Source organism: Anabrus simplex, chromosome 4, assembly GCF_040414725.1.
Source record: "Anabrus simplex isolate iqAnaSimp1 chromosome 4, ASM4041472v1, whole genome shotgun sequence".
Lineage (NCBI taxonomy): Eukaryota > Metazoa > Arthropoda > Insecta > Orthoptera > Tettigoniidae > Anabrus > Anabrus simplex.
In genome coordinates this window covers 247,143,622-247,170,096 of record NC_090268.1, presented here as the reverse complement: position 1 = coordinate 247,170,096, position 26,475 = coordinate 247,143,622, and the positions used below count along the sequence as shown (strand labels likewise).

The 26,475-nt window shown below is 39.5% G+C and overlaps 1 protein-coding gene across 1 annotated transcript in view; it reads right to left on the bottom strand.

The window, feature by feature from the left end:
- Positions 1-26,475, bottom strand: part of LOC136872244 (glutamate receptor ionotropic, kainate glr-3-like) — a 121,029-nt gene that overhangs the window by 25,129 nt on the left and 69,425 nt on the right. Inside the window, exon 5 of the mRNA XM_068227383.1 lies at positions 16,832-17,046. Coding sequence (XP_068083484.1) covers positions 16,832-17,046 — 215 coding nt within the window. The remainder of the gene's footprint in view (positions 1-16,831; positions 17,047-26,475) is intronic.

The following is a 26,475-nucleotide window of genomic DNA, read 5'->3' as shown; positions in this document are numbered from 1 at the left end:
TGATTTCTTTACCCTTCGAAGTTCATACTGACGCCTCTGATTATGCTATTTCTAGTGTTCTTAATCAAGTTGTTGAGGGTACCCCTCTGCCTATTGCTTATTTTAGTAAACTACTTTCCCCCACTGAACGTAACTATTCCATCTATGAGCAAGAAGCCTTGGCTTTAGTCACCACCCTTGAACATTTTTCTGAGTACCTCGATCATAAACAATTTCTCGTCTAAACCGATAATCAAGCCCTTTCATAGCTTCTCTCTAATGCTCCTAAAATTGGCAAAACTGGCCGCTGGTTGCTCCGTTTTTCTCGCTTTAAATTTTCCATTAAATTCATCTCCAGTACCCAGAATTGTGTTGCAGATGCTCTATCTCGTTTATTTGATCCTTCATCCTCTGACGCTTCTCCTTCTACTACCACTTTTCAGTCGCTCCCCACCTCTGATTCACCGCCTTTGGATAATTTAATTTGTTCATTGATTGATTTCCCTTTATCTTTTCAATCATGCCAATCTCATCAACTTCAGGATGAATTTTGCATTCAGACGAAAGCCTTGCTTTCTGACCCTTCCTATCGCGGTCCTTTTGTGTTTTCCAAAGGTTTACTTCTTTTTAAACCCACCCCTAAATCTTCTGCCAGACTTGTTGTCCCTTCTATTCTACAACCCATGATACTTTCTTATTATCATTCTTCTCCTGTGGGAGGGCATTTTGGATTTGCCAAAACTTATGCTTGCATTGCTTCTCTTTATTTCTGGCCTAACATGCGTAAAGATATTCATCAGTATGTTTCTACTTGCCAACCTTGTCAGTTAGCTAAACCTCTAAATTCTAGATTTGCCGGCCTACATTCCGCTCTTCCTCCCACCTTTCCAGCTCAAACATTTTTACTGACCTGGTTGGACCTCTTGTTCGTTCATCACGTGGTAACACCTATATTTTTACTTTACTGGACGTTTTTTCCTAAGTATTTGGTACTTCACCCTTTATGCAAAATTTCTTCTTCCATTATTATCAATCTTCTCTCCAATGTCATATTTCCCCTTATTGGTTTGCCTTCTAGTTTAGTTTCCGACAATGCCTCTATTTTTAGTTCCAAAGCTTTCTTTCAAATGTGTTTCCAACTCGGAATTAAGAAGATAAATACCTCTCCGTATTATCCCCAGGCTAACAACGTCGAACGCTATCACCGAAACCTTAAAATCGCTCTCTCTATTTTCCACAACTCCTACCATAAGGATTGGGATCTAAATCTTTCTGCTTTAGTCCTTGCTTTCAATTCGAGCATAAATTCTTCTACCCAACAAACCCCTGCTAAACTGTTTTTGGGCCATGATCTTCATACTCCCTTATCACTTACTTGGGATCTTCACCCCCTTTTAGATTCTGATGATTATAAATCTATTCAATCTCTTTGGACCGAAGCTCTTTCTCATCTTCGTGCAGCTCAACTTCTTTCCAAGAAAACACACGACTCCTGTCAACGACCCTCTACCTTTAAACTTGGTGACATGGTTCTCTTACGTAATCACCCCCAAAGTTCTGCCAGTGATCAGTTTTCTGCTAAATTAGCTTCTCAGTGGATAGGCCCATTTCGCATAATTTCCCTGCCTACTCCTGCTAAATGCCCTCTTACAGTCTACTTCTGATTCTGTTGATGTCAAACGTGTTCATATTTCTCAGTCAAAAAAATTCCATGCTCCTACTTCTGATAATTAATATTTTTTTCTTTCTCCTTCCCTCCTTTCCCCCTTCCCTTTTTTTCTCGGGAAAGATTCCCGGTGTGTTTGTTTCCTTTCAACTACCCCTATTTTATGAGGCTTGTTCTTTGGTCCTAGCACTGTTCGGTTATTTAATGTTTCCTTTTTTTTTTTGGGTCCTTGGGTTTCTGACCTTTTTCTAGTATATCTCTTACTCATCAGACTCTGGTCTCCATCACTCCGTTTCGACCCGGACTCCCCATGAGAGGCTAAATAATTTCCTTTTTTTTTTCTTACTTTGCCCTCATGGAATTTATTTTGGTAACTTATGTATTCTTAACTATACTTATATTATTTCTTTCTGTGCCACATACAATTTTTTTGTGTTCTATACTTTATATTGTACTACTTATGTAACGTTTATGTATCACCGCTCAATTTTCTGAACCCCTTTCCTCCCTCTTATTCCCTTTTCCTCTTTTTGGACCTGTCCATCTCCTTCCCCCCACCTCCTTTTTTTTTTTCTTCATTTGGGTACACCATTTCTCGCCCGTCTGCTTCTCTTTCTAGTGCACGATCTTCGCACTTCCGAGTTGGCACCACTTGTGAAGACAGCTACGCCATCGTCTCTGCATCATCTCGACGCTTCACTTTCGCCGGCACGTGGGCAATATGTTACGATCGCCGAATTTACGTGTATTCCCTACCTTGCATGCTGCTGTTCTCTTCGATCTTGTCCTTGCCACATAAAGCATTCCACTACTCTGCTCACCTGTGCTCTGCCTGCGCCATTCATCACGTGACTATGACATCATCCTCTCTACGCTTCGCCTTCTCCGTTGTTTGTGCGCTGCGTGCTCACTTATTGGACACGTGATGATATGCTTCTCGAACTTGCTGGCTTGTAGCCTTCTCACCTTTCTAGATTTTTCTACACCACTATATATTTCCCACTCCGCTGCTCCACATTTGAGTCTGCTTTTGTCTCGGAGTGGTGGAGCACCAAAATAACTGTGCTACTTTGTATTATGTCAATTCCATCTGGACTGTATATGTTCAAACTATTTAGTGAGCAAGATTTATCATTATTTGGACATTAATTTTTCATCTGGGCCATTTGCCTGCTGAACTTTTCTTCCGCCGACTTAATACCTTGTATTTTAAAAGCTCATATGAAAGACTGCACTTCTACACTAACTGCGCTATAGACAATATCAAATTATTTGTAATCACTTCAGTTGTCTTCTAAGACGTATGCCATTTGTAAATTCTGTTCTCGTAACATAGGAATACCCGGTGAAGAAAATCCTTTCCCCATTCTGATCCTTATCCCACTTCCCTTTCCCCTTCCTTTCGTACTTCTTTTCTTTCAGGGTTTGCTCCCACTTTTCTTACTCAGTTTCTGTATGTATTTATTGTATGCTCATATTTGTTCAATAGACTTTTCTTATATGCATTTTGGAAATTCTATTTGTAAATGTGGCACACTTTTCTAATTTTCTCAAGTTTTACATATTTATCTTTCACCACTTGTTAAAATTTGTCTTCGATTTATTTATCTTGTTACTATGTTTGATTGTTAAATATATTCTATTCATATTGTTAATTTTTGGTCTTCCTATTGGCCTAGCTCCTTCTTACTGCGCATTTCCATGGTTTAATAATTTATTATTATCCATACTATATAATATCACTTCGGTTGATACTATTTGTTTATCGCAAGCTATCTCACTACAGTATTTGGTATTCAGAGCTCCCTACAGTATTGGTAATCAAATATACACCACAGTATGATAGCAGAGCTCCCTCACAACAAACTATCGAGCTCGGTCCCACTGAAGCTTATTTATCTACTAATGTCATTCCATGCCATCTCTTTGCTACAAACTAACAGCTTGGAACACACTGCTTAGTCAAGCTATTTGTTCCCTCACTTCCCTAAGTGTGCAACATTTTCATAAAACTACTTCTTTGTCAGAAATCATCCAAAACATTCTGCTTTCCTTTGGATCTTCTCCAGTTCTTCAGTTCTTGAATTCAAGCAATCCTGGTGAGGGTCCCATGTATTGGAACCATTTCTTTAAAATGCTATTTGTTGGGGGCGTTGACTTATAGAGATCTTTTGCCCCTACTTGCACCATGTGATATTAACCTGCGTGTAATTGGAATGGAGGAAGTGTAGTGTGTTGAATGTGAGGAAAGGAACATTACAGATGACACAAACACCCAGTCTCCAGGCCAGAGATATTAATCATTTACAATTTAAAACCCCTGACCCAGCCGGGAATGGAACCCGGAGCCGCCAGGTGACAGGCAGACGTGTTACCCCCTACACCGTGGGGCCGGACACATTGGAACCATACTCTAATTAGGGTCTTACCAGCCGCTTATATGCTCTTTCTTTTAAATTATTAATACAACACTTAAATACCCCCATAATCATATGAAGAGCTTTCTTTACAGTCCTGTTTATGTGATTACCCCATTTACCTGTTAATGGGTCTGTACTTACAGTAATCCCCATGGGGTGCTTTTGTCCCATCAAGACAGTTACTAAAAGTGCGACATTTTCTCTTGGTGAAACTCACAACATGACTTTTCAGCCCATTTGCCTGCAGTCCATCATATAATTTTTTTGAGGTCTTTTTGCAGTCACTCACAATCCTATATCATATTTGGTACTCTATACAGTACATCATCATCCACAGTTCTTTACTCATATCATTTATATACAGTATATAAAAAACTTGAAGTTTCAATAATACTGACTTGCAGAATTCCCTTCTTAATCATCACTGGATCAGACAATGCTTTGCCTACTCTAATTAGGCCACTCATTCAATCACTCTTTTATCTAGTCCAATAGCCCTTATTTTCGTTAGTAGTCCCCAATGATCAACCCTACCAAAAGACTTGGATAGGTCAACAGCGATACAGTCCATTTGAATGAAACATTAATTGCAGCCAATGGCCATAAATAAATTAAAATGATACACTACATTACAGAGCAGTCACAACAGAATTTCATTAAAGATTTTCCTCTGAGTTGACAGTACGTTACATAGTAACGGTCACAGTGATTTCTACAGCAATCACATATGCAGTCTGGACCTGGCTAATGTCACACACAATTTATCGTAGAAATCATATATGGTGTACTGAATGACTATGTATCATAGATCATACCCCTTACTCATTCAGTCATTATAAATTGCATTTGAGACATAAAAATCTCTTCATATGTTGCTCTTCATTGATTTTAATTCCTTTACAAGTTGTTCATATCCTGGTGTGGATGGAAGAGGTAATTGGAACCACAGTTTCTCTATATAAAATAGTTCCTTTGTCAATTTGTAGGTCAATTGTGAAATTGTACATTTGAAACACACAGAACCTTCTTCAGGTAAGTTGGTTTAAATTTTTCTAATGCCAAGTGCTTCTTCTTTAGATATGACCATATGATCCCCACGCAGTATGTTACTATGGATGTTATCTTGAGATGAAACAATAGCATTGCTGTCATAAGGGATAGTCTACTTGGATGCCTGATATCTACTGCTTGGTTAAGCTGTTTGTCTCCTCACTCCCCTAAGTTTGTAACATTTTTGTAACACTACTTCTTTGTCTTAACTGCTATGTTTAATTGTTCTCTAATATGTCGTGTAAATACAGTGCCACTGGGGCTGTATCTTAATTAAAGTCACAGCTTCTACCTTCACTATCCTAGCCTTTTCCCATCCTTCCATCGCCGAAAACCTTTGATGTGAAATTAGTGCGACATTAAACAAGTAGCATACATGTACAATATTATTTGTCATGGAATTATTTCTGGAATATTTGCTGTATCAAAGATGAACAACAGTGAGCTCAGCGGGTCGCCTTGCAAGGTGCCAGTGGTCTGTTCTATAGGATCAGATATCATTATTCATTACTATATAATTGGAGACCGGTATGTTTTAAATTAGTCTAGTTAAGTTGCTGTGATTCCCCCATCAATTTTCCTAATTTTTCTATAAGTATCTTCCTGTTAATCATGTCAAATGCTTTGGAGAAGTCTATGAAAATAGAATGCAGTTATTCTTTTGGAACTGATAGCACTGCCTCGACATTGTTTTGTAGACACTGGATAGCTTGTGTAGTAGACCTTTCCCTCGGAAAACAAAATTGTGATTCTTGGGATTCTGGGAGTCTGACATTGACTTTTCTGATCATTTACACAGGAGCTTTGTTAACATCTTGAACTTGGTGCACTCGAGGGTAACACCTCTAGAAGAATTTGGGTCTTCTGCATTTCCCTTTCCCTTGTATAGCATTTTAACAGTTGACATCCTCCAGGTATTAGGAATCATTGCCTGTCAAAGACATTCATTTAAAATTGAAATAATGACTTGTTTTGGAACCAGCAGAGTACTTTTGAGATGCTCATTATAAATACAATCAGGATCACCGGCTCAAATGTGAATAGTTTTGTATCTGAGATTCCGAGATAGCTTGTTTGGTCATTTAGTGGGTGAGTTCTTTCTCTTGTAGAGCAATTCAAAGATTTCCACTGGAATGTTTCCAGGGTATTTAGGTTACCTTGGATTTAACACTCTGCATGGGTTCTGCTCTGCCTCTTCAATCAGATATTCTTCTTGCTCTTGATATACTTCCTTCACTTCTTTTTCTTTCCTCATGGCATAAGACTGGAAATGCTCCTCAGTTTGAAGGTTTAGTGCCATGTGTATAGCACCCAATATCATCTTACATGCCATGTAATTCACTTCAATGAACCACATCTTTGAATGTCTTTTCACATGAATCATGGGTAAGGTAGCATTTTGTATTTGGAGTTCCAGCTTTGACACTGCCTCGTTTAGGTTGCCATTTTGTGTTGTCTTGATGAATTCTACAATCAATCAATCACTACTGATCTGCATTTAGAGCAGTTGCCCAGGTGGTAGATTCCCTATCTGTTGTTTTCCTAGCCTTTTCTTAAATGATTGCAAAGAAATTGGAAATTTATTGAACATCTCCCTTGGTAAGTTATTCCAATCCCTAACTCCCCTTCCTATAAATTAATATTTGCCCCAATTTGTCCTCTTGAATTCCAACTTTATCTTCATATTGTGATCTTTCCTACTTTTAAAGACACCATCCAAACTTATTTGTCTACTGATGTCCTCCCACGCCATCTCTCCACTGACAGCTCGGAACATACCACTTATGTGATACAAATTCTTATAATTTTGTTAATTACCACCTATTCAATACAATACACATACCACTTAATTGAGCAGCTCGTCTCCTTTCTACCAAGTCTTCCCAGCCCAAACTTTGCAACATTTTTATAGCGCTACTCTTTTGTCGGAAATTGCCCAGAACAAACCGAGCTGCTTTTCTTTGGATTTTTTCCAGTTCCAGTTCCAGTTTCCAGTTCCAGTAATCCTGGTAAGGGTCACATACACTGGAACCATACTCAAGTTGAGGTCTCACCAGAGACAAATATGCTCTCTCCTTTACATCCTTACTACAACCCCTAAATACTCTCATAACCATGTGCAGAGATCTGTACCCTTTATTTACAATCATATTTATGTGATTACCCCAATGAAGATCTTTCCCGAACTTTCACCCCATCAATGCAGTAATTAAAACTGAGAGGACTTTTCCTATTTGTGAAACTCACAACCTGACTTTTATCCCCATTTACCATCATACCATTGCCTACTGTCCATCTCACAATATTATTGAGGTCATTTTGCAGTTGCTCACAATCTTGTAACTTATTTATTACTCTGTACAGAATAACATCATCTGCAAAAAGCCTTATCTCTAATTCCACTTCTTTACACATATCATTGATATATATAAGAAAACATAAAGGTCCAATAATACTGCCTTGAGGAATTCCCCTCTTAATTTGTACAGGGACAGATAAAACTTCACCTACTCTAATTCTCTGAGATCTATTTTCTAGAAACAGAGCCACCCATTCAGTCACTCTTTTGTCAAGCCCAATTGCTCTCATTTTGGCCAGTAGTTTCCCATGATCTACCCTATCAAATGCCTTAGATATGTCAATCGCAATACTGTCCAACTGACCTCCTGAATCCAGGATATCTGCTATATCTTGCTGGAATCCTACAAGTTGGGTTTCAGTGGAATAAACTTTCCTAAAACCAAACTGCCTTCTGTCAAACCAATTATTAATTTTGCAAACATGTCTTATATAATCAGAAAGAATGTTTTCCCAAAGCTTACATACAATGCATGTCAAACTGACTCGCCTGTAATTTTCACCTTTATGCCTATCACCCTTTCCTTTATATACAGGGGCTACTATAGCATCTCTCCATTCATTTGGTAAAGTTCCTTCATGCAAACAAAAAATCAAACAAGTACTTCAGATAGGGTACTATATCCCAACCCATTGTCTTTAGTATATCCCCCAAAACCTTATCAATTCCAGCAGCTTTTCTAGTTTTCAACTTTTGTATCTTACTGTAAATGTCATTGCTGTCATAGGTAAATTTTAATACTTCTTTAGTATTAGTCACCTCCTCTATCTGGACATTATCCTTGTAACCAACAATCTTTACATACTGCTGACTGAATACTTCTGCCTTTTGAAGATCCTCGCATACACACTCCCCTTGTTCATTAATTATTCCTGGAATGTCCTTCTTGGAACCTGTTTCTGCCTTAAAATACCTATACATACTCTTCCATTTTTCACTAAAATTAGTGTGGCCACCAATTATGCTTGCCATCATGTTATCCTTAGCTGACTTCTTTGCTAGATTCAATTTCCTAGTAAGTTCCTTCAATTTCTCCTTACTTCCACAGCCATTTCTAACTCTGTTTCTTTCCAACCTGCACCTCCTTCTTAGTCTCTTTACTTCCCTGTTATAATATAGTGGATCTTTACCATTCCTTACCACCTTTAAAGGTACAAACCTATTTTCACATTCCTCAACAATTGATTTAAACCCATCCCAGAGTCTGTTTATATTTTTATTTACCGTTTTCCACCGATCACAGTTGCGTATTAAAAACTCCCTCATGCCTGTTTTATCAGCCATATGGTACTGCCTAACAGTCCTAATTTTAATCTCTTCCTTTCTTTCGCATTTATTTTTAATTACCACAAAAAAAACTTCTTCACTGGGCGAGTTGGCAGTGCGCGTAGAGGCGCGCGGCTGTGAGCTTGCATCCGGGAGATAGTAGGTTCAAATCCCACTATCGGCAGCCCTGAAGATGGTTTTCCGTGGTTTCCCATTTTCACACCAGGCAAATGCTGGGGCTGTACCTTAATTAAGGCCACGGCTGCTTCCTTCCAACTCCTAGGCCTTTCCTATCCCATCGTCGCCATAAGACCTATCTGTGTCGGTGCGACGTAAAGCCCCTAGCAAAAAAAAAAAAACAGCTTCGTGATCACTAATACCATCTATTACTTCGGTTTCTCTATAGAGCTCATCTGGTTTTACCAGCACCACATCCAGAATATTCTTTCCTCTAGTTGGTTCCATCAATTTCTGAATCAGGTGCCCTTCCCATATTAACTTATTTGCCATTTGTTGGTCATGCTTCCTGTCGTTCGCATTACCTTCCCAATTGACATTTGGTAAATTGAGGTCACCTGCTACTACTATAACGTTCCTTTCCATATCGTTTCCCACATAGCAGTTTATCTTATCAAATAATTCTGAATCAGCATCTGCGCTACCCTTTCCTGGTCTGTACACTCCAAAGACATCTAGTTGCCTATTATCTTTAGAAATGAGCCTTACCCCTAGAATTTTGTGCTTGTCATCTTTAACTTTTTCGTAGCTTACAAATTCTTCTTTCACAAGAATGAATACTCCCCCTCCTATCTTTCCTATCCTATCTCTACGATACACCCTCCAGTTCCGTGAGAAAATTTCTGCATCCATTATATCATTTCTCAGCCATGATTCAACTCCTATTACAATATCTGGTAAGTATATATCTATTAAATTACTTAATTCTATTCCTTTCTTTACAATACTTCTACAGCTGAGCACTAACAGTTTTATGTTATTCCTGCTTGATTTCCAGTTCCCTGTTTCCTTAACACTGCTGCCTAGCGCACCCTGTTTCCCTGAATGTACCTCCCTATAACCCTTCTAAACAAATTTTCTAACTTATATGTACCACTGCGGTTTAAGTGCAGGCCATCTGAGCGCAGATCCCTATCTCGTACCCACCCATTAGGATCTAGAAATTTCACTCCCAGTTTCCCACATACCCACTCCATAGTCTCAATTAAATCCCCAATCACCTTCCAGTCAGTATCCCTCCTACACAGTATTCCACTGATAACAATCTCCGCTTCCTTAAACTTTATCCGTGCTGCATTTACCAGATCCCACACATCCCCAACTATGTTGGAACTTATACCTGCTTGTCTTACGTTGTTAGTACCAACGTGAAACACTACCACTTTCTGCTTTCCCTCCTTCTTCTCTTCTACTTTCTTCAACATCTGTCTTAACCTAATTCCTAGATAACACTCTACCCTGGTACCCTTTCCTCCACACACTTTCCCAACATGTCTAACAATAGAATCCCCCATGACCAGAGCCTCAACCCTACCCATCTCATTTGATCCCCTCCCCTCCTGGTCAGTCCTATCTTTCCTGACAGCTGCAGAAGCTACTTCCTCCTCCCTTTTCTCCATCCCATGACCCTGTTCCACCTGTCTTTTCCTATCCACTACTCCACATTTCCCTTTCCTACCTCTTCCCTATCTCCTACTTCCAAACTTCTCGGCAACAGTTCCCTGTTCCTCATCTTCCCTCGGTTGTTCTACCTGCAGTGACTTGTACCGATTTCTCACAGACACCTGTCCTGAATTTTGATCCTAAATGGAGCCCTTAATTCTATTCCTTTCCTTACAATACTTCTACAGTTCAACACTAACAATTTTATGTCATTCCTACTTGATTTCCAGTTCCCTGTTCCCTTATCACCGCTCCCTAGGCCATCTCGTTTCCCTGAATGTACCTCCCTATTACCCTTCCAAGCAAATTTCCTAACTTATACGTACCACTGCGGTTTAAATGAAGGCCATCTGAGCGCAGATCCGTATCTCCTACCCACCCATTAGGATCTAGAAATTTCACTCCCAGTTTCCCACATACCCACTCCATAGTCTCATTTAAATCCCCAATCACCCTCCAGTCAGTATCCCTTCTACACAGTATTCCACTAATAACAATCTCCGCTTTCTTAAACTTCACCCGTGCTGCATTTACCAGATCCCACACATCTCCAACTATGTTGGTACTTATATCAGCTTGCCTTACATTGTTGGTACCAACGTGAAACACTACCACCTTCTCCTTCCCCTCCTCCCTCTCTTCTACTTTCCTCAACATCTGCCTCAACCTAATTCCTGGATAACACTCTACCCTGGTACCCTTTCCTCCACACACTTTCCCCACGTGTCTAACGATGGAATCCCCCATGACCAGAGCCTCAACCCTACCCACCTCATTTGATCCCCTCCCCTCCTGGTCAGCCCTATCTTTCCTGATAGCTGCAGAAGCTACTTCCCCCTCCCTTTTCTCCTTCCCATGACCCTGTTCCACCTGTCTTTTCCTATCCTCTACTCTACATTTTCCTTTCCTACCTTTTCACTTCCACCTACTTCCCCACATCTCAGCAACAGTTCCCTGTCCCTCATCTTCCCTCTGTTGTTCTACCTGGAGTGACTCGTACCGATTTCGCACAGACACCTGTCCTGAATTCTGATCCTGAATAGAGCCCTTAGCCTGCAATCTCCTTTCCCTTAGAACATTAGACCACCTGTCTTCTATAACTCCTCCCTTTCCTTCCCCTCCCTCTTGTACACCTACTGTAACCTGTACATTGTTTGAGGGAGTCCTATCTTCCTTCCTGTCTTCTGTGAGATTCCTAATTATCTCCCTCAAACTTTCCAACTCCTCCCTCATACCCCTCAATACCTTGCCACATCCACAGTAAGGACACTCGCGCTCCTTAGCTATTCTTTACGGGGGAAAATTATAAATTAAAGAAATAAGTAACTTATTTGCAAAAAAATAAATGAACGGAGGGATATATTGTCTGGGATAGTACACAACAATAAGGTAATTAATATACAACTACACTACAATACTACTTAGTCGTGCTCTATTTTTTTTAATCCTACAACCCCTAACAGGATAAAAACTGCTGTTAATTACTGAATATCGAAAGTAATAGCCTACACAAGAACTACACAATTCCAAACTGCAATTAAGCCTATTCTAATTACAACAGTATTTTAGTAAGAGTTTCTACGGATACCTCTACTACACCAGTACTACACAAATATTTTACAATAATAAAATAATCACACTAAATTCTAATAGGATATTACTCATATACTACTGTACAGTACACTACAGTAATTTTAAACTACTTTCAGACGTATCCTAATTACGATACCGGTACCGTACCGTATGTCACTAAACTAAGCACAACAGAAATGAAATTTGCAAGAACTACTGTACTCAAAGATTACCAACGAAGCTAAATGCTTAGACAAATTATTATTAGTATTACGGTCTAATAGATACACACGAAAAATAACACACGAATATAGCAGGCAAGATACGGCACTATCTAAATGTACTGTATCTATACTACAATGTATCTACACTACACTACACTGCGTTTGGTTAAATGCTTAAGTATCGAAAGGATTGCCGTACACGAAGAAAACCACGAATATAACTGGCAAGATACTATCTAATATATTATACATCTTCACTACAATTCTACTGAAATGTGGTTACTGGTATGTGATTATTACAGCTGGTGGATTACTATTATTTTCCCTACTCCACGGGACGGAGAATGAAAGTGTCCTTAATTAGGCCTACTGAAAAATATGAGGTTGTCTACAGTAATTTCTCAAATATTTCTATCAAAACTACTACTACTCCAGGGACTTGAACTGCAATTTCTGGGATATATGAACTTTATTATTATTTGCTAACCGCTCATAAATACTGAAAGATCGAGGGAGCGAAATATAGATTACGGATACTTTAACTACCTACTCAGAAGTACAAATGAATGGAATACAAGATCACAGAAGGAAGAAGTGAAGGGAACTGCCTACTTAGCTTACATTCACAACACCACAGATCGAATTGCTAAGGTCCTCTGCAAACAAAATATAAAAACCGTGTTTGGCACCTCCACTAAAATTGCTCACAGTCTGAGTAAAACCCAAGTACAAATTGTCCCCACTTTTATATCCTGGGGTATACAAAATTCCCTGTACGTGCAGTAAGGTATACATCGGCCAAACATGCCGGTCCACTGGTAGACGTATCAAAGAACATGAACGTAATATTAGTCTCAACCAACCAGACAAATCGGCAATAGCTGAGCACGCTCTATCATTGGGTCATGATGTCATGTTCCAAGATGCTCGAGCTCTTACCCACACTAGACACTACAGGACCAGGGTTATACGGGAAGCTGTGGAAATACGTAGAAATCCTAACAATTTCAAAAGGTACACCAGCTATCAATTAAGTAATACCTGGTTGCCAGCCATTAAAAAATTTACATAGGTAGTTCCCTTCCCTGTCCCCTTCACTATTGTTATTTCATCTCGGTGTTTTCCAAATTCGTACGTTTCTTCATCGCCAGATTTTTCATTCCAGGCTTGTGTCTATAGCTTACACCTGTCTATGTCATATGTTACGCGAACGCGTTATGCAAACCACTTAGTCTGATTGTGATGGTTCGGTCAGCTTCCGCTTTGAACGCTAGTGTTGTGCCACGTCCTGGGGGCCATCTGGGGGCGAATGAATGCACCATTTCCACTTCTATTATAATATCCAAATTTCAAAGTGTCATTGTTTAAGAAGCCTTTCTCGTGGTCAGTCGAGATTTCTTCTGAGGATGCAGAGCACAGTTTTCTGCGAAACGTTAAGAATTTCACCTTATTTTCTTGACACGGCATAAGCCCAAAAGCCTATACAGCATCATGTCTATTTAAAATCTTGTTCCAGATTTTCCGGCATGATTTGATATGCACACGAGCATCATTCTCTTAACAAATAAAATTTAACAGTCATGAAATTCGAAATTGATGTTTAACATAAAATTTTGTCAGAATTAGTAGGAATTTATTAATATGTACCATCCCATTTTTTTTTAAATGTACATCAAGATTGAGAGTAACATTTAACATTTTAGTGATTATTGTTCATAATCATAGTTTTCAGGATGACGTAACTTCTATATATATAAAATAAGAGTTTTGTCTGTACATTGCTCAGAATTTGAAAAGAATGGCATTTCTGTATCAGTCATGTCCACTGTAACCAGGAAATGCACTTTTTACTTTTCCTTAATTTCTGTCTGTCTGTCTGTCTGTCTGTCTGTCTGTCTGTCTGTCTGTCTGTCTGTCTGTCTGTCTGTCTGTCTGTCTGTCTGTCTGTCTGTCTGTCTGTCTGTCTGTCTGTCTGTACATGCATCACAAGAAAACAGCTGAAGAGAATTTAATGAAAATTGGTATGTAAAGTTGGAGTATGAACCACTACAATCTAGGCTATAAATCATTTTATTAACTCTGAGTGAAATGGTAGTTTAGGAGAAGGCCTAAAATTTAATTCTCAAATATTTATATTATTAGTGGTCCTATCGATAAATAATACATAACAAAAGTTGTATAGAATTAAATTTCCGATCATTTATGTCTTATACATTTTTACTGTACCAGCTCTGATAACACAGATATTCATTAATTTGTTGATAAGTCCATATCAATGTCGAGCCACGAGACAATGGGTTAACAGAATTTAATGAAAATCGGTGTAGACCTATAGAGTCGGGGGATAAGAAACTACAGTCTAGGCTATAAACAATTTTATTCATCCTGGATGAAATTGTAGTTTAGGGGAAGGCACCTAAAATTTAATTTTTAAATACCTTTGTTATTGGTCCTATCGAAAATTACTACATAACAAAAGTTATAGAGAATAAAATTTCCAATCATTTGTGCTTTATTCTATTTTACTGTACTGACTATGATAAGAGTGGTATTTCAGAGTTGGAAGAAAACTATATATGAAGGCCTACAATATCGAAAGCTCATAAAATTTATCAACAATAACATGACATTGACCATTGTTTGTTGTGATGTTCTTTGTCTCTTATACTTACACTCAACTCTGATAGATGGAATTATTGCTGTGTACCAAGTATAACAGCCTGACTGAATATTGGTGGGAAATGGCTGGGGAGTTAGAAAACTTTCTTCTTTAGCATGCCATTCCTCTGGTTCATACATTTTCTGATACTGCTGGTACGTAACATACTGGTTCATCATAGTATTCCAGCTATTCGATCCCTACTTTGATGCGCTGTTTTGAATGAGCAGTGTGCCCACTTAAGGCAGAGGCTCAATTAGTAGCAGTAGTAGAAGTAGTGGTAGTGGTAGTATGACCTGGTCTAGAATTACAATTTAGACCTATTCCAAATTATAGCACCGCAATTCACTAAATAACTCAAAATTCAACCCGGAAAAGGGCCGTTTCTTAAGAAAAGCTTCTTCACCTTCACTTTTATTAAATTCTACATTCATTTTATTCCTAATTATCAGTGAAGAGGGGGTTTCTGCTCTGGCTTGAAGGAAAAATTTGCCTCCAAGTCAGATAGATTTTTCCACCGCCAGTGTACTGAATTGAGATTTTCCGACTCATCGGGTACTCCTAGGAAACAGACTAGTAAAAAGACATTGTTTTTGACCTGGGACTCTGCACTATTCTACTTCCCCCGCCAAAAAAAGATGAAGAGTGTTCAAAGATCACGGCTGTCTGTGGCTTGGTCATTCCAGCTCTGGAACTTTGGAGTGTCGGATTGGCAGCATTCGCTAAAAGTGAGAAAATGTGTGGTATTTCATTTGATCAACTAGTTCATATGAAAGCATTGCTTTTAATTGCGCCATTCCTACTGACGTCATTGTAACGACCTATGTTCATTTCAGTTGGGAAAACCATTAAGACAGTCTTTCTGAGGATGTAAAAAGGCACGTGGAGTGCGAGTGTCTGACATTATAATGAAAACTCCCCAACCTGATTGTGACTGATGGTAGGCAAGTGGGCCTACATTTACAATGAAAATGCCCTAACCCAGTTTTCATATGAGAAAAGGCATTTGGTGAATTCCCCGTCGCGTTTCTAGGGTAACGTTAAGAGCTATGCAATTTAATACAATCTTGCTCACAACGTGTACACCACCTAACCTAGAATTCTGTATACAAGGTAGAATGCCATAATGAAGCACGGGTACATCAGCTAGTTTGTAATAAATCATCTACCATTGATCTGTATTTGAAGATTCCTTATTTGCCTATATCTGCCCAATTCCTTTGATCCACACCATTATTTTTTTGTGGAACATGTCAAATCCCTTACTGAGCACCCCTGGGGGTGTCTTGTGTTTCTGATGTAGCTAGTCATGACATAAACGGGCAGAGCATCCATGGGCTTTATTAAGGTACAGCCCTGACATTTGCCTGGAAAACATGGAAAACCATCTTCAGGGCTGCCTACAGTGGGGTTCGAACTTACTAACTCCTGAATTTAAGCTGATAGCTACGTGACCCAAACCGGCGGCACACATTTTTTCATATACAAACAATCCTACCAACCACCACAGAATCACACTGTAGTAAATACATTCCTCCATAGATGGACATTCAATCCTAAAACAAAGTGACATCGTTCACACCTGTGATCCCGTTAGGATGTGGGAAATGCGATGGAAGAAGGAAACCTTAAGCTAGGAATAGTTACTTCCTTCACAGTTAGGTAGATACAATGGCAATAACAGTCATCTAGAAGACAAAGGTTAGAAATTCTATAAAGAAATGATCAAATGTGTACACAATACTGATATCAAGTAAGGAAGCTATCGTTAGTTCTTTTACTCAGACTAGCATGCTGATAACTTACAATGAAACTACATTTATTTGTTCAGGCATTGTACAGAATAACTAGATTATAAATGGCTCCATGTATACATGAGACACAAACACAGCAGAGATATGAAAAACAAATTTGGTGTAATTATCTTCTGTATCACAATGTACTTAACATACCTACCTCAAATATATTTTTACTGAAGCTATCCCTTATTAGAGTAAGTTTCCAATATGAACTTCTAAGAATGTCTTTGAGGCCTCTGATACCAAGATCATTTTCATTCAGTGTAGATGTAGCAGTGAGTTTAGCACTGTAAGCAGTGTAGGCCAATAAGAAGAAGACTGCCGCTGACAACTGCAGCAGACGCGCCGGGTAACTACGAGGTACGTCAGTTCCTGCATATATAAATTGTTTCACTTAAAATGCATTCATGTTTTCTCTCATTCCAATAGCTTAATCATGATCTGTCTGAGGCAGGTTGGATTCTTACATAGGACCACCAAAGGTGATGTTACTAGGAAACAACTAAACTGACATCAGTACTATAATGAGGTGTACCTGGCGTGGTAATGATCATCTTCCTTAATAATTATCTACTGTTCACTATTGTACTGTGAGAACAGAATATATAAGAGTAGTTCAATATATCAGGTAACAGGCCCCTTCCAAGATCTATTATTTGTTCTAACGATTGAATGTTCTGCCAGGTAGAAGCAGGGGGGATGAGTCGGGTGACCAGTATTTCATTGATAGAATGCAGGACCAGTTCCTAAATTTGGTCAAGTGATATGGACTTAGGCTTTTGCCATTTGCATTTTTGTTGTGTATCATAATACCTAAAATACATTCGTAACACAATGATTAAGATTAACGCAAAGTAAATCTAGAAATACAGTATGTACCTGTAAGTACTAATAATAAGAAATATTGCAATCTCCTTATGAAGGAGTGTGAATTCATGCATATTAATGTACAACTGAAACATAACACTGGTTATTGTTCGAGAATCAATGAGTCCATTATTGGTGTTTCAGACTTGAATATGTTGCTTTCAACAACTGTTGGTATCTGAGAAAGAAGTTACGGAACAGGACAGTTGTAATTCAATTTACTCTTTGGTGATCAACATATCAGAACTGAGAACATGTTTGCATTTAAATATTGACATAGTCACAATCGTTCTCAGATCACACCAGACTTAATCTCTTTTCTGCCATGGCTTGCATATGGGTGATTTTAATGGAAACAGGAGCAGGAAATGTTTCATATTCAGTCTTCACCATAGAGAACAGTAAAGAATATAGAAAGTAACTCACACTTTTGACCGGGTCTTGAAATTTTCTTTATTAAATTTCATAGTGAATAAGGCAGGACTTATGACAAAATTATATTTTTCAGGACTTTTGGCAGGATAATATTAAAAAGCAGGATCTTTTAAAGATATTGGACAATTTACACAGACCACAGGTTAGGGGCTCAGAAAAAAGGTGTATCCTGCAAAAAGCAGAACATCTGATCACCTTAGGAATGAGATCTGTGATGCATGGCTGTTCACGGGAGAAGCATGTCAGGCATGCCCTGCCACACCAGTTGTACTATGGCTGCATGTATGGAAACAGGATCAAGTACACAGTGTGACCCTCTTTTTGCAACTAAAGGGTACTGCATGAGCAAAATTAATTGTTAACTCACTGAGATAAACAGTGTGAATGTAATGTCATGGAACATGTTGGATTTAGGAAAGAAGTGCAGATGTCGGCTTATGGAAATAAAGCCAAATGTTTCAGAGAATACTGCCTGTTATTGTGCTACACCAGAGACCGCGGCAGGCAATTTGTCTCTGTTGGGATCTATATATACTGTATGCGTTCATTAAATACAGTGCTGCAATGAGAGGGCTTGTTACCTTATTTGTTGAACTGCAGGATGAGCACTGCCTAGGCCAGCCAAGCATGTCCACCATAAATGACAACATGAGATCTGATTTATTTTTTGCTACTTGTTGAATGTCGCACTAACACATCAAAGGTTTTTGATGAGGAAAGGATAGGAAAGAGCTAGAATTGGGAAAGTAGTGGTCGTAATTAAGGTTCAGCCCCAGCATTTGCCTGGTGTGAAAATGGGAAACAACTGAAAACTATCTTCAGGGCTGCCGACGATGGGATTCAAACCCACTATCTCCCGAATGCAAGCTCACAGCTTTGAAGTTCTGATTCAGGATGATAGACAGATTTTACTTCATGATATTGCCAATGAACTGAACATCTCCTTGAGCAACAGGGTACAGAAGGAAATGTTCATGCTAAGTACTGAGGCAACTTGCAGATATACGCAAAGCCACTAGGATGGGACTCTCTCCTGCACTTGATGTGGTTCCATGAGAAAGGGGTGCAATATTTTCATCATATTGTGCCAGGAGATAAAACTTAGGTGCATCATATGTCATCAGAGATGAACAAGCATTCAAGACATGGAAAAATACCTCATCCCCAACATACAAGACATTTGAAATAACAGCAGTAGGGAAGAAGGTTATGTCGACAGTCTTTTGGGACTAAAGGGGTGTACTGCTGGTTGATTTCCTTGCTCAGGGGAAGACAGTGAATGCTGCCTGTTATTGTGCTACACCAGCGACTGCGGCAGGCAAATGGACACAAATGACCAGGACCGCACTGCGCAGGATTGCGTTGCTGCTTGACAATGCCAGACCACACACAGCCATCAGTAAACATAACCTGTTACAGAAATACCTGTGGTAGGTACCGGATTATCCCCTCTAATCCCTGACTTAGTGGCCAATTATTTTCATCCATTTGGACCATTGAAGGGAGAGGATGGTTGTGCATTTGTACTTCCTCTCTTCAAACATTAATCATTACCACACTAAGGAAGGGACACCTGGGTGGCCGATGCTGGGGATATGGGGATATGACATGGAGTACTCATGTACTGGCTACAATTTCATCGTATACTGGTGGAACAAGTGTTTAGACATGTACAGTGACTATATGGAAGAGCCATACTATGGCTGATATATATATACTATACACGCCCACTGAATAGAGTGCTGCAATGAGAGAGTTTGTTACCTTATTTATTGAACGCCCTCATATCAAGTCAAACATGATACCAAAAGAAAAACAGAATAATAATCTCATAGATAGTTACAAGAGATCGTAGACTAGCACAAATGCAATCACATAGGCACCTAGTTCCAAAAGTCATCGTCTGCATTTTTTAAGTTAATGAGAAAATTTATAGTTAAAATTCATCATAATGGAAAAATTCAGGAAATTTCAAATGATTTTTGTTACAAACTGTAGCATAAACATAAAAAGCAGGTCTAGAGACAGATAGAACAATGTATTTAGGAGATATTTAACTTTTGAAATTGCAGATGTTGGATTTTGGAAGTAAGTTAATGGAAAATTGTATTTTGGAACAAACTTCTAGCATATGTCAAGTTTGGAACAAAACACTGGATTTTGCTCAACAAGGATTGTTTTAGCCACATAATGATGTTATGCACTACTAAATTAATGAACACAAATTTCAATTTCTAAATATTTTCATTCGCTCATTCACTACTGATCTGCAATTAGGGCAGTCGCCCAGGTGGCAGATTCAATATCCGTGGCTTTCCTAGCCTTTTCTTAAATGATTGCAAAGAAATTGGAAATTTATTGAACATCTCCCTTTGTAAGTTATTCCAATCCCTAAATCCCCTTCGTATAAGCAAATATTTGTCCCTTTGAATTTCAGCTTCATCATCATATTGTGATCTTTCCTACTCTTAAAGACACCACTCAAACTTATTTGTTTACTGATGTCATTCCACGCCATCTCGCCACAGACAGCTCGGAACATACCACTTAGTCGAGCAGCTCGTCTCCTTTCTTCTAGGTCTTCCCAGCCCAAACTTTGCAACATTTTTGTAACGTTACTCTTTCGTCGGAAATCACACAGAACAAATCGAGCTGCTTTTCTTTGGACTTTTTCCAGTTCTTGAATCAAGTAATCCTGGTGAGGGTCCCATACACCAGAACCATACTCTAGTTGGGGTCTTACCAGAGACTTATATGTCTTCTCCTTTACATCCCTACTACAATCCCTAAATACCCTCATAACCATGTGCAGATCTCTGAACCCTTTATTTACAATCATATTTATGTGATTACCCCAGTGAAATTCTTTCCTTATATTAACACCTAAGTACCTACAATGATCCCCAAAAGGAACTTTCACCCCATCAATGCAGTGATTAAAATTGAAAGGACATTTCCTATTTGTGAAACTCACAACTTGACTTTTAACCCTGTTTACCATCATACCACTGCCTACTGTCCATCTCACAACATTGTCAAGGTCATTTTGCAGTTGCTCACAATCTTGTAACTTATTTATTACTCTGTACAGAATAACATAATCTGCAAACAGCCTTATCTCTGATTCCAATTCTTTAAACATATATAATATAACAATTTCGTGTGGCTATTTCTAGCCGAATGCAGCCCTTGTAAGGCAGACCCTCCGATGAGGGTGGGCAGCATCTGCCATGTGTAGGTAACTGCATGTTATTGTGGTGGAGGGTAGTGTTATGTGTGGTGTGTGAGTTGCAGGGATGTTGGGGACAGCACAAACACCCAGCCCCCGGGTAATTGGAATTAACCAATGCAGGTTAAAATCCCCGACCCGACCGGGAATCGAACCCGGGACCCTCTGAACCGAAAGCCAGTTCACTGACCATTCAGCCAACAAGTCGGACTTTACACATATCATTGATATATATAAGAAAGGATAAAGGTCCAATAATAGTGCCTTGAGGATTTCCCCTCTTAATTATTACAGGGACAGATAAAGCTTTGCCTACTCTAATTCTCCGAGCTCTAATTTCTAGAAATATAACCACCCATTCAATCACTCTTATTTGTAGTCCAATTGCACTCATTTTTGCCAGTAGTCTCCCATGATCTTCCCTATGAAATGCCTTAGATAGGTAAATCTCGATACAGTCAAACCGACCTCCTGAATCCAGGATATCTGCTATATCTTGCTGGAATCCTACAAGTTGAGCTTAGTGGAATAACCTTTCATAAATACAAAACTGCCTTCTATCAAATCAGTTATTAATTTTGCAATCATGTCTAATATAATAAAAAAGAACGCTTTCCCAAAGCTTATATTCAATGCATGTCAAACTGACTGGCCTGTAATTTTCAGCTTTATGTCTATCACCCTTTCCTTTATACAAAGGGGATACTATAACAACTCTTCATTCATTTGGTATAGCTCCTTCATGCAAACAATAATCAAATAAGTACTTCAGATATGGTACTATATCCCAACCCATTGTCTTTAGTATATCCTCAGAAATCTTATCAATTCCAGCCGCTTTTCTAGTTTTCAACTTGTGTATCTTACTATAAATTGTTATCATATGTAAATGTTAATACTTCTTTAGTATTAGTCACCTTCTCTATCTGGACATTATCCTTGGAACCAACAATCTTTACATACTGCTGACTGAATACTTCTGCCTTTTGAAGATCCTCGCATACACACTCCTCTTATTCGTTAATGATTCCTGGAATGTCCTTCTTGGGACCTGTTTCTGCCATAAAGTACATAAATATACGCTTCCATTTTTCACTATAATTTGTATGACTGCCCATTATGCTTATCATGTTGTCCTTAACTGCCTTCTTTGCTAGATTCAATTTCCTAGTACGTTCCTTCAATTTCTCCTTACTTCCACGGCCATTTCTAACTCTTATTTCTTTCCAACCTGCACCTCCTTCTTAGTCTCTTTACTTCTCTGTTATAATATAGTGGATCTTTACCATTCCTTACCACATTTAAAGGTACAAACCTATTTTTACATCCCTCAACAATTGCTTTAAGGCCATCCCAGAGTCTGTTTACATTTTTATTTAATGTTTTCCACCAATCATAGTCAATTTTTGAAAACTCCCTCATGCCTGTTTTATCAGCCATATGGTACTGCCTAACAGTCCTAATTTTAATACCTCCTTTCTTTCACATTTACTTTTAACTATGGCAAAAGCAGCTTCGTGACCACTAATACCATCTATTACTTCGGTTTCTCTATAGAGCTTATCTGGCTTTACCAGCACTACATCCCTCTAGTTGATTCCATCACTCCCCATATTAACTCATGTGTCATTTGTTGGTCATGCTTCCTGTTGTTCGCATTACCTTCCCAATTGACATTTGGTAAATTGAGGTCACCTGCTACTACTATAACATTCCTTTCCATATCGTTTCCCACATAGCTGTTTATCTTATCAAATAATTCTCAATCAGCGTCAGCGCTACCCTTTCCCAGTCTGTACATTCCAAAGACATCAAGTGTCCTATTATCTTTAGATATGAATCTTACACTTATAATTTTATGTTTGTCATCTTTAACTTTTTCGTAGCTTACAAATTCTTCTTTTACCAGAATGAATACTCTCCCTCCTACAATTCCTATCCTAACTTTACAATACACACTCCAGTTCCGTGAGAATATTTCTGCATTCATTATATCATTTCTCAGCATGATTCAACTCCTATTACGATATCTGGTATATCTATTAAATTACTTAATTCTTTTCCTTTCTTTACAATACTTCTACAGTTGAGCACTAACATTTTTATGTCATGCCCACTTGACCTCCAGTTCCCTGTACCCTTATCACTGCTCCCTAGGCCACCCCATTTTCTTGAATCTACCTCCCTATAATCCTCTTAAAAAAATGTCCTAACTTATATGTACCACTGCGGTTTAAGTGAAGGCCATCTCAGCACAGATTCCTATCTCCTACCCACCCATTCAGACACAATTACTCAGTGTAAAAATTGTAAATAAATACCACTAAGAAAATAAGGTGAAATTCTTAACGTTTCGCAGAAAACTATGCTCTGCGTCCTCAGAAGAATTCTTGACTGTCCACAAGAAAGGCTTCTTAAACAATGACACTTTTGAATTTGGAACGTTATAATAGAAGTAGAAGCTTTGAACGCTAGCGTTGTGCCACGTCCTAGGGGTCCATCTGGTGGTGAATGAACGTACCATTTCCACTTCTACTTCTATTATGACGTTCCAAATTCAAAAGTGTCATTGTTTAAGAAGCCTTTCTCGTGGACAGTCGAGAATTCTTCTGAGGACGCAGAGCACAGTTTTCTGCGAAACGTTAAGAATTTCACCTTATTTTCTTGACACAGCAAAGCCCAAAAGCCTATACAATATCATGTCTATAAGTACGGGCCGTGAAAGCATTAATGGAAATACCACTAATCGCAATTACTACAAACAAACACTAAACACCAATATTTGTGGAACTAAATGTAACACACGCACGCACGCACAATTTGCTAAATTTCTACAACTATTAACTACTTCATCACTAAGATAATACAGAGTTCTTGGAACAGCCAACCACTCGCTAGCGCATCCAACAATGTAATCATACCATGTACCATACCCAACTGTCCCAATTCATAGAAAAAACCCACTCCCTCCCTCTGACCAAGCATCCATAAACTCCCTCAACATTTTCATCCTCTTTGCTATTTCTTCTGCTTCAGATTCCAATATTCCTACTACTTTTCACTCCCATCCCGACCCCGACTCCCTCCTTGCTTTTGCACGCACACACGCACGCACGCACGCACACACGCACGCACACACGCACACACGCACACACGCACACACGCACACACACAATTTGCTAAATTTCTACAACTATTAACTACTTCATCACTAAGATAATACAGAGTTCTTGGAACAGCCAACTACTCGCTAGCGCATCCAACAATGTAATCATACTGTGTACCATGCCCAACTGTCCCAATTTGTAGAAAAAACCCACTCCCTCCCTCCGACCAAGCATCCATAAACTCCCTCAACATTTTCATCCTCTTCGCTATTTCCTCTGCTTCAGATTCCAATGTTCCTACTACTTTTCACTCACCATCCCAACCCCGACTCCCTCCTTGCTTTGTCCAACTCCAGAAACTTTCCCAAACGTATCTCCAGAAATTTATGTCCTCCCATGACCTCTACTTCCTTCGTCTGCATCGCCAAACCTTTCGCACCAACCTGAACTACCTCAGAGCCCACTCGTGTCACACCTGGACCCAAACCTGTACCAGACTCAACTTCCTCCACACCCATTCCACTAGGTTCTGGTACAAACTTAATAAACTCCTAGATTACAAATCCTCTCCCAGCTATATCCCATTATCAATTGTAGAATTGCTCCAGCAAATACCACAGAAACACTGGAGATTTTTGCCCAAAATTTTCACCATCGTTTCAACATCCATAGAGACCCCCCAGTTTGAACACTCCAATACCCAACTTAAACTTACCCTGGCTTTCTCCCACTTCATCCCCCCTCCATCACACATCCCCTTAATGCACCATCACCAAATCCAAAATCCAATCCGTCTTTTCAAAGTCTCATAACGCAGCTCCTGGACCAAATAAAACCTGTTACCTCCACATCTGACAGAGTCCACCAGACCTCCCAACCATCTTGTCCACCCTCTACACCTTTATCCTCTGAACCGGCTTCTACCCTGCTTCCTAAATACACACTCCTGTTTCCCAAATCCAGAAAGCATCCATCTGACCTAGACTCTTATCACCTCATAATCCTCATCACTGTCTTAACCAAAATCCTCATCCATCACCTGCACCCCTTCCTAAAATCCAATCACACACACCCACACCCACCCTCACAGTTTTGTTTCCGCCCAGGCCTTTCTACCTCTGACCAACTCCTCCACTTTGTTCAAACCACATCCAACGATTACAATCGAGCTTGCTCCACACTCCTAATCACCTCTGACTTCAACCTAGCTTAATATACTTAATAACTTGTAATAAAATTTAACCTAGCTTTCGACTCTGTCTCGTATCCTCTGCTCTTCAACTCTCCTTCTTTGCCCTTCCCATTTCCTCTATCTGGCTCATCTCATCCTTTCTTCCTAACCAAACAACCCAGATCTCCATTAACCACCTCCATCTTCTCTATCACCCTTGGTGTCCCTCAAAGTTTTTCCACTTTCACCACTTTTTTCATTTTATTTGTGGTAAACATACCTCAATCCCCTCCTTCCATCCAGCTAATACAGTTTGCTGATGATATCACCATCCTTGCTCCTCTCCCCTCCGTACAGGCCATCAACCGCACAGTCCGACCCTTCCTAGATTCCTTCATCTTCTGGTGTGACCACTGGCACCTTAAACTAAACCCTACCAAGACCCAATCTATCCTTTTACGCCACAAACACCACAAATTCAGCATCACTCGTGACCCCACCCAACACCGCCTCCATATCCGTAACACCCTCATTCGCACCCAACCCACACTGAAATAACTGGATGTTCACCTTGACCTGACCTTCCATCCCCACTTACTAAACCTAAAATCAAAGACCACCATCCCTGCCTGACTGGTCCGCCACTTAGCTGCCACTTGATGGTATCTAAACTCCTCTCTACTCCTTCTTACCTACAACACCTTAGTCTGTCCTGCCATCACCTCTGGCCTCACCGCTTGGGCAGCTGTACCTCATTCTAATCCCAATCTTTACTGTCTACTCTTATCCCTTGAACAACATACCATCTGCCATCCCCTTCGCCTTTCTTTCACCTTCCCCGTTCATACCTCTATGATATCTTCCCCTTCCTCAAACTCAATTCCTACGTCCTCATCCATTTTCAACACACCGTCCTCCGTGCCCTCACCCGGGATCATCCCTCCCTTTCCCAGCTCCTCCAAGGTCCATCCCTTCCCTCCCCACACTTCATG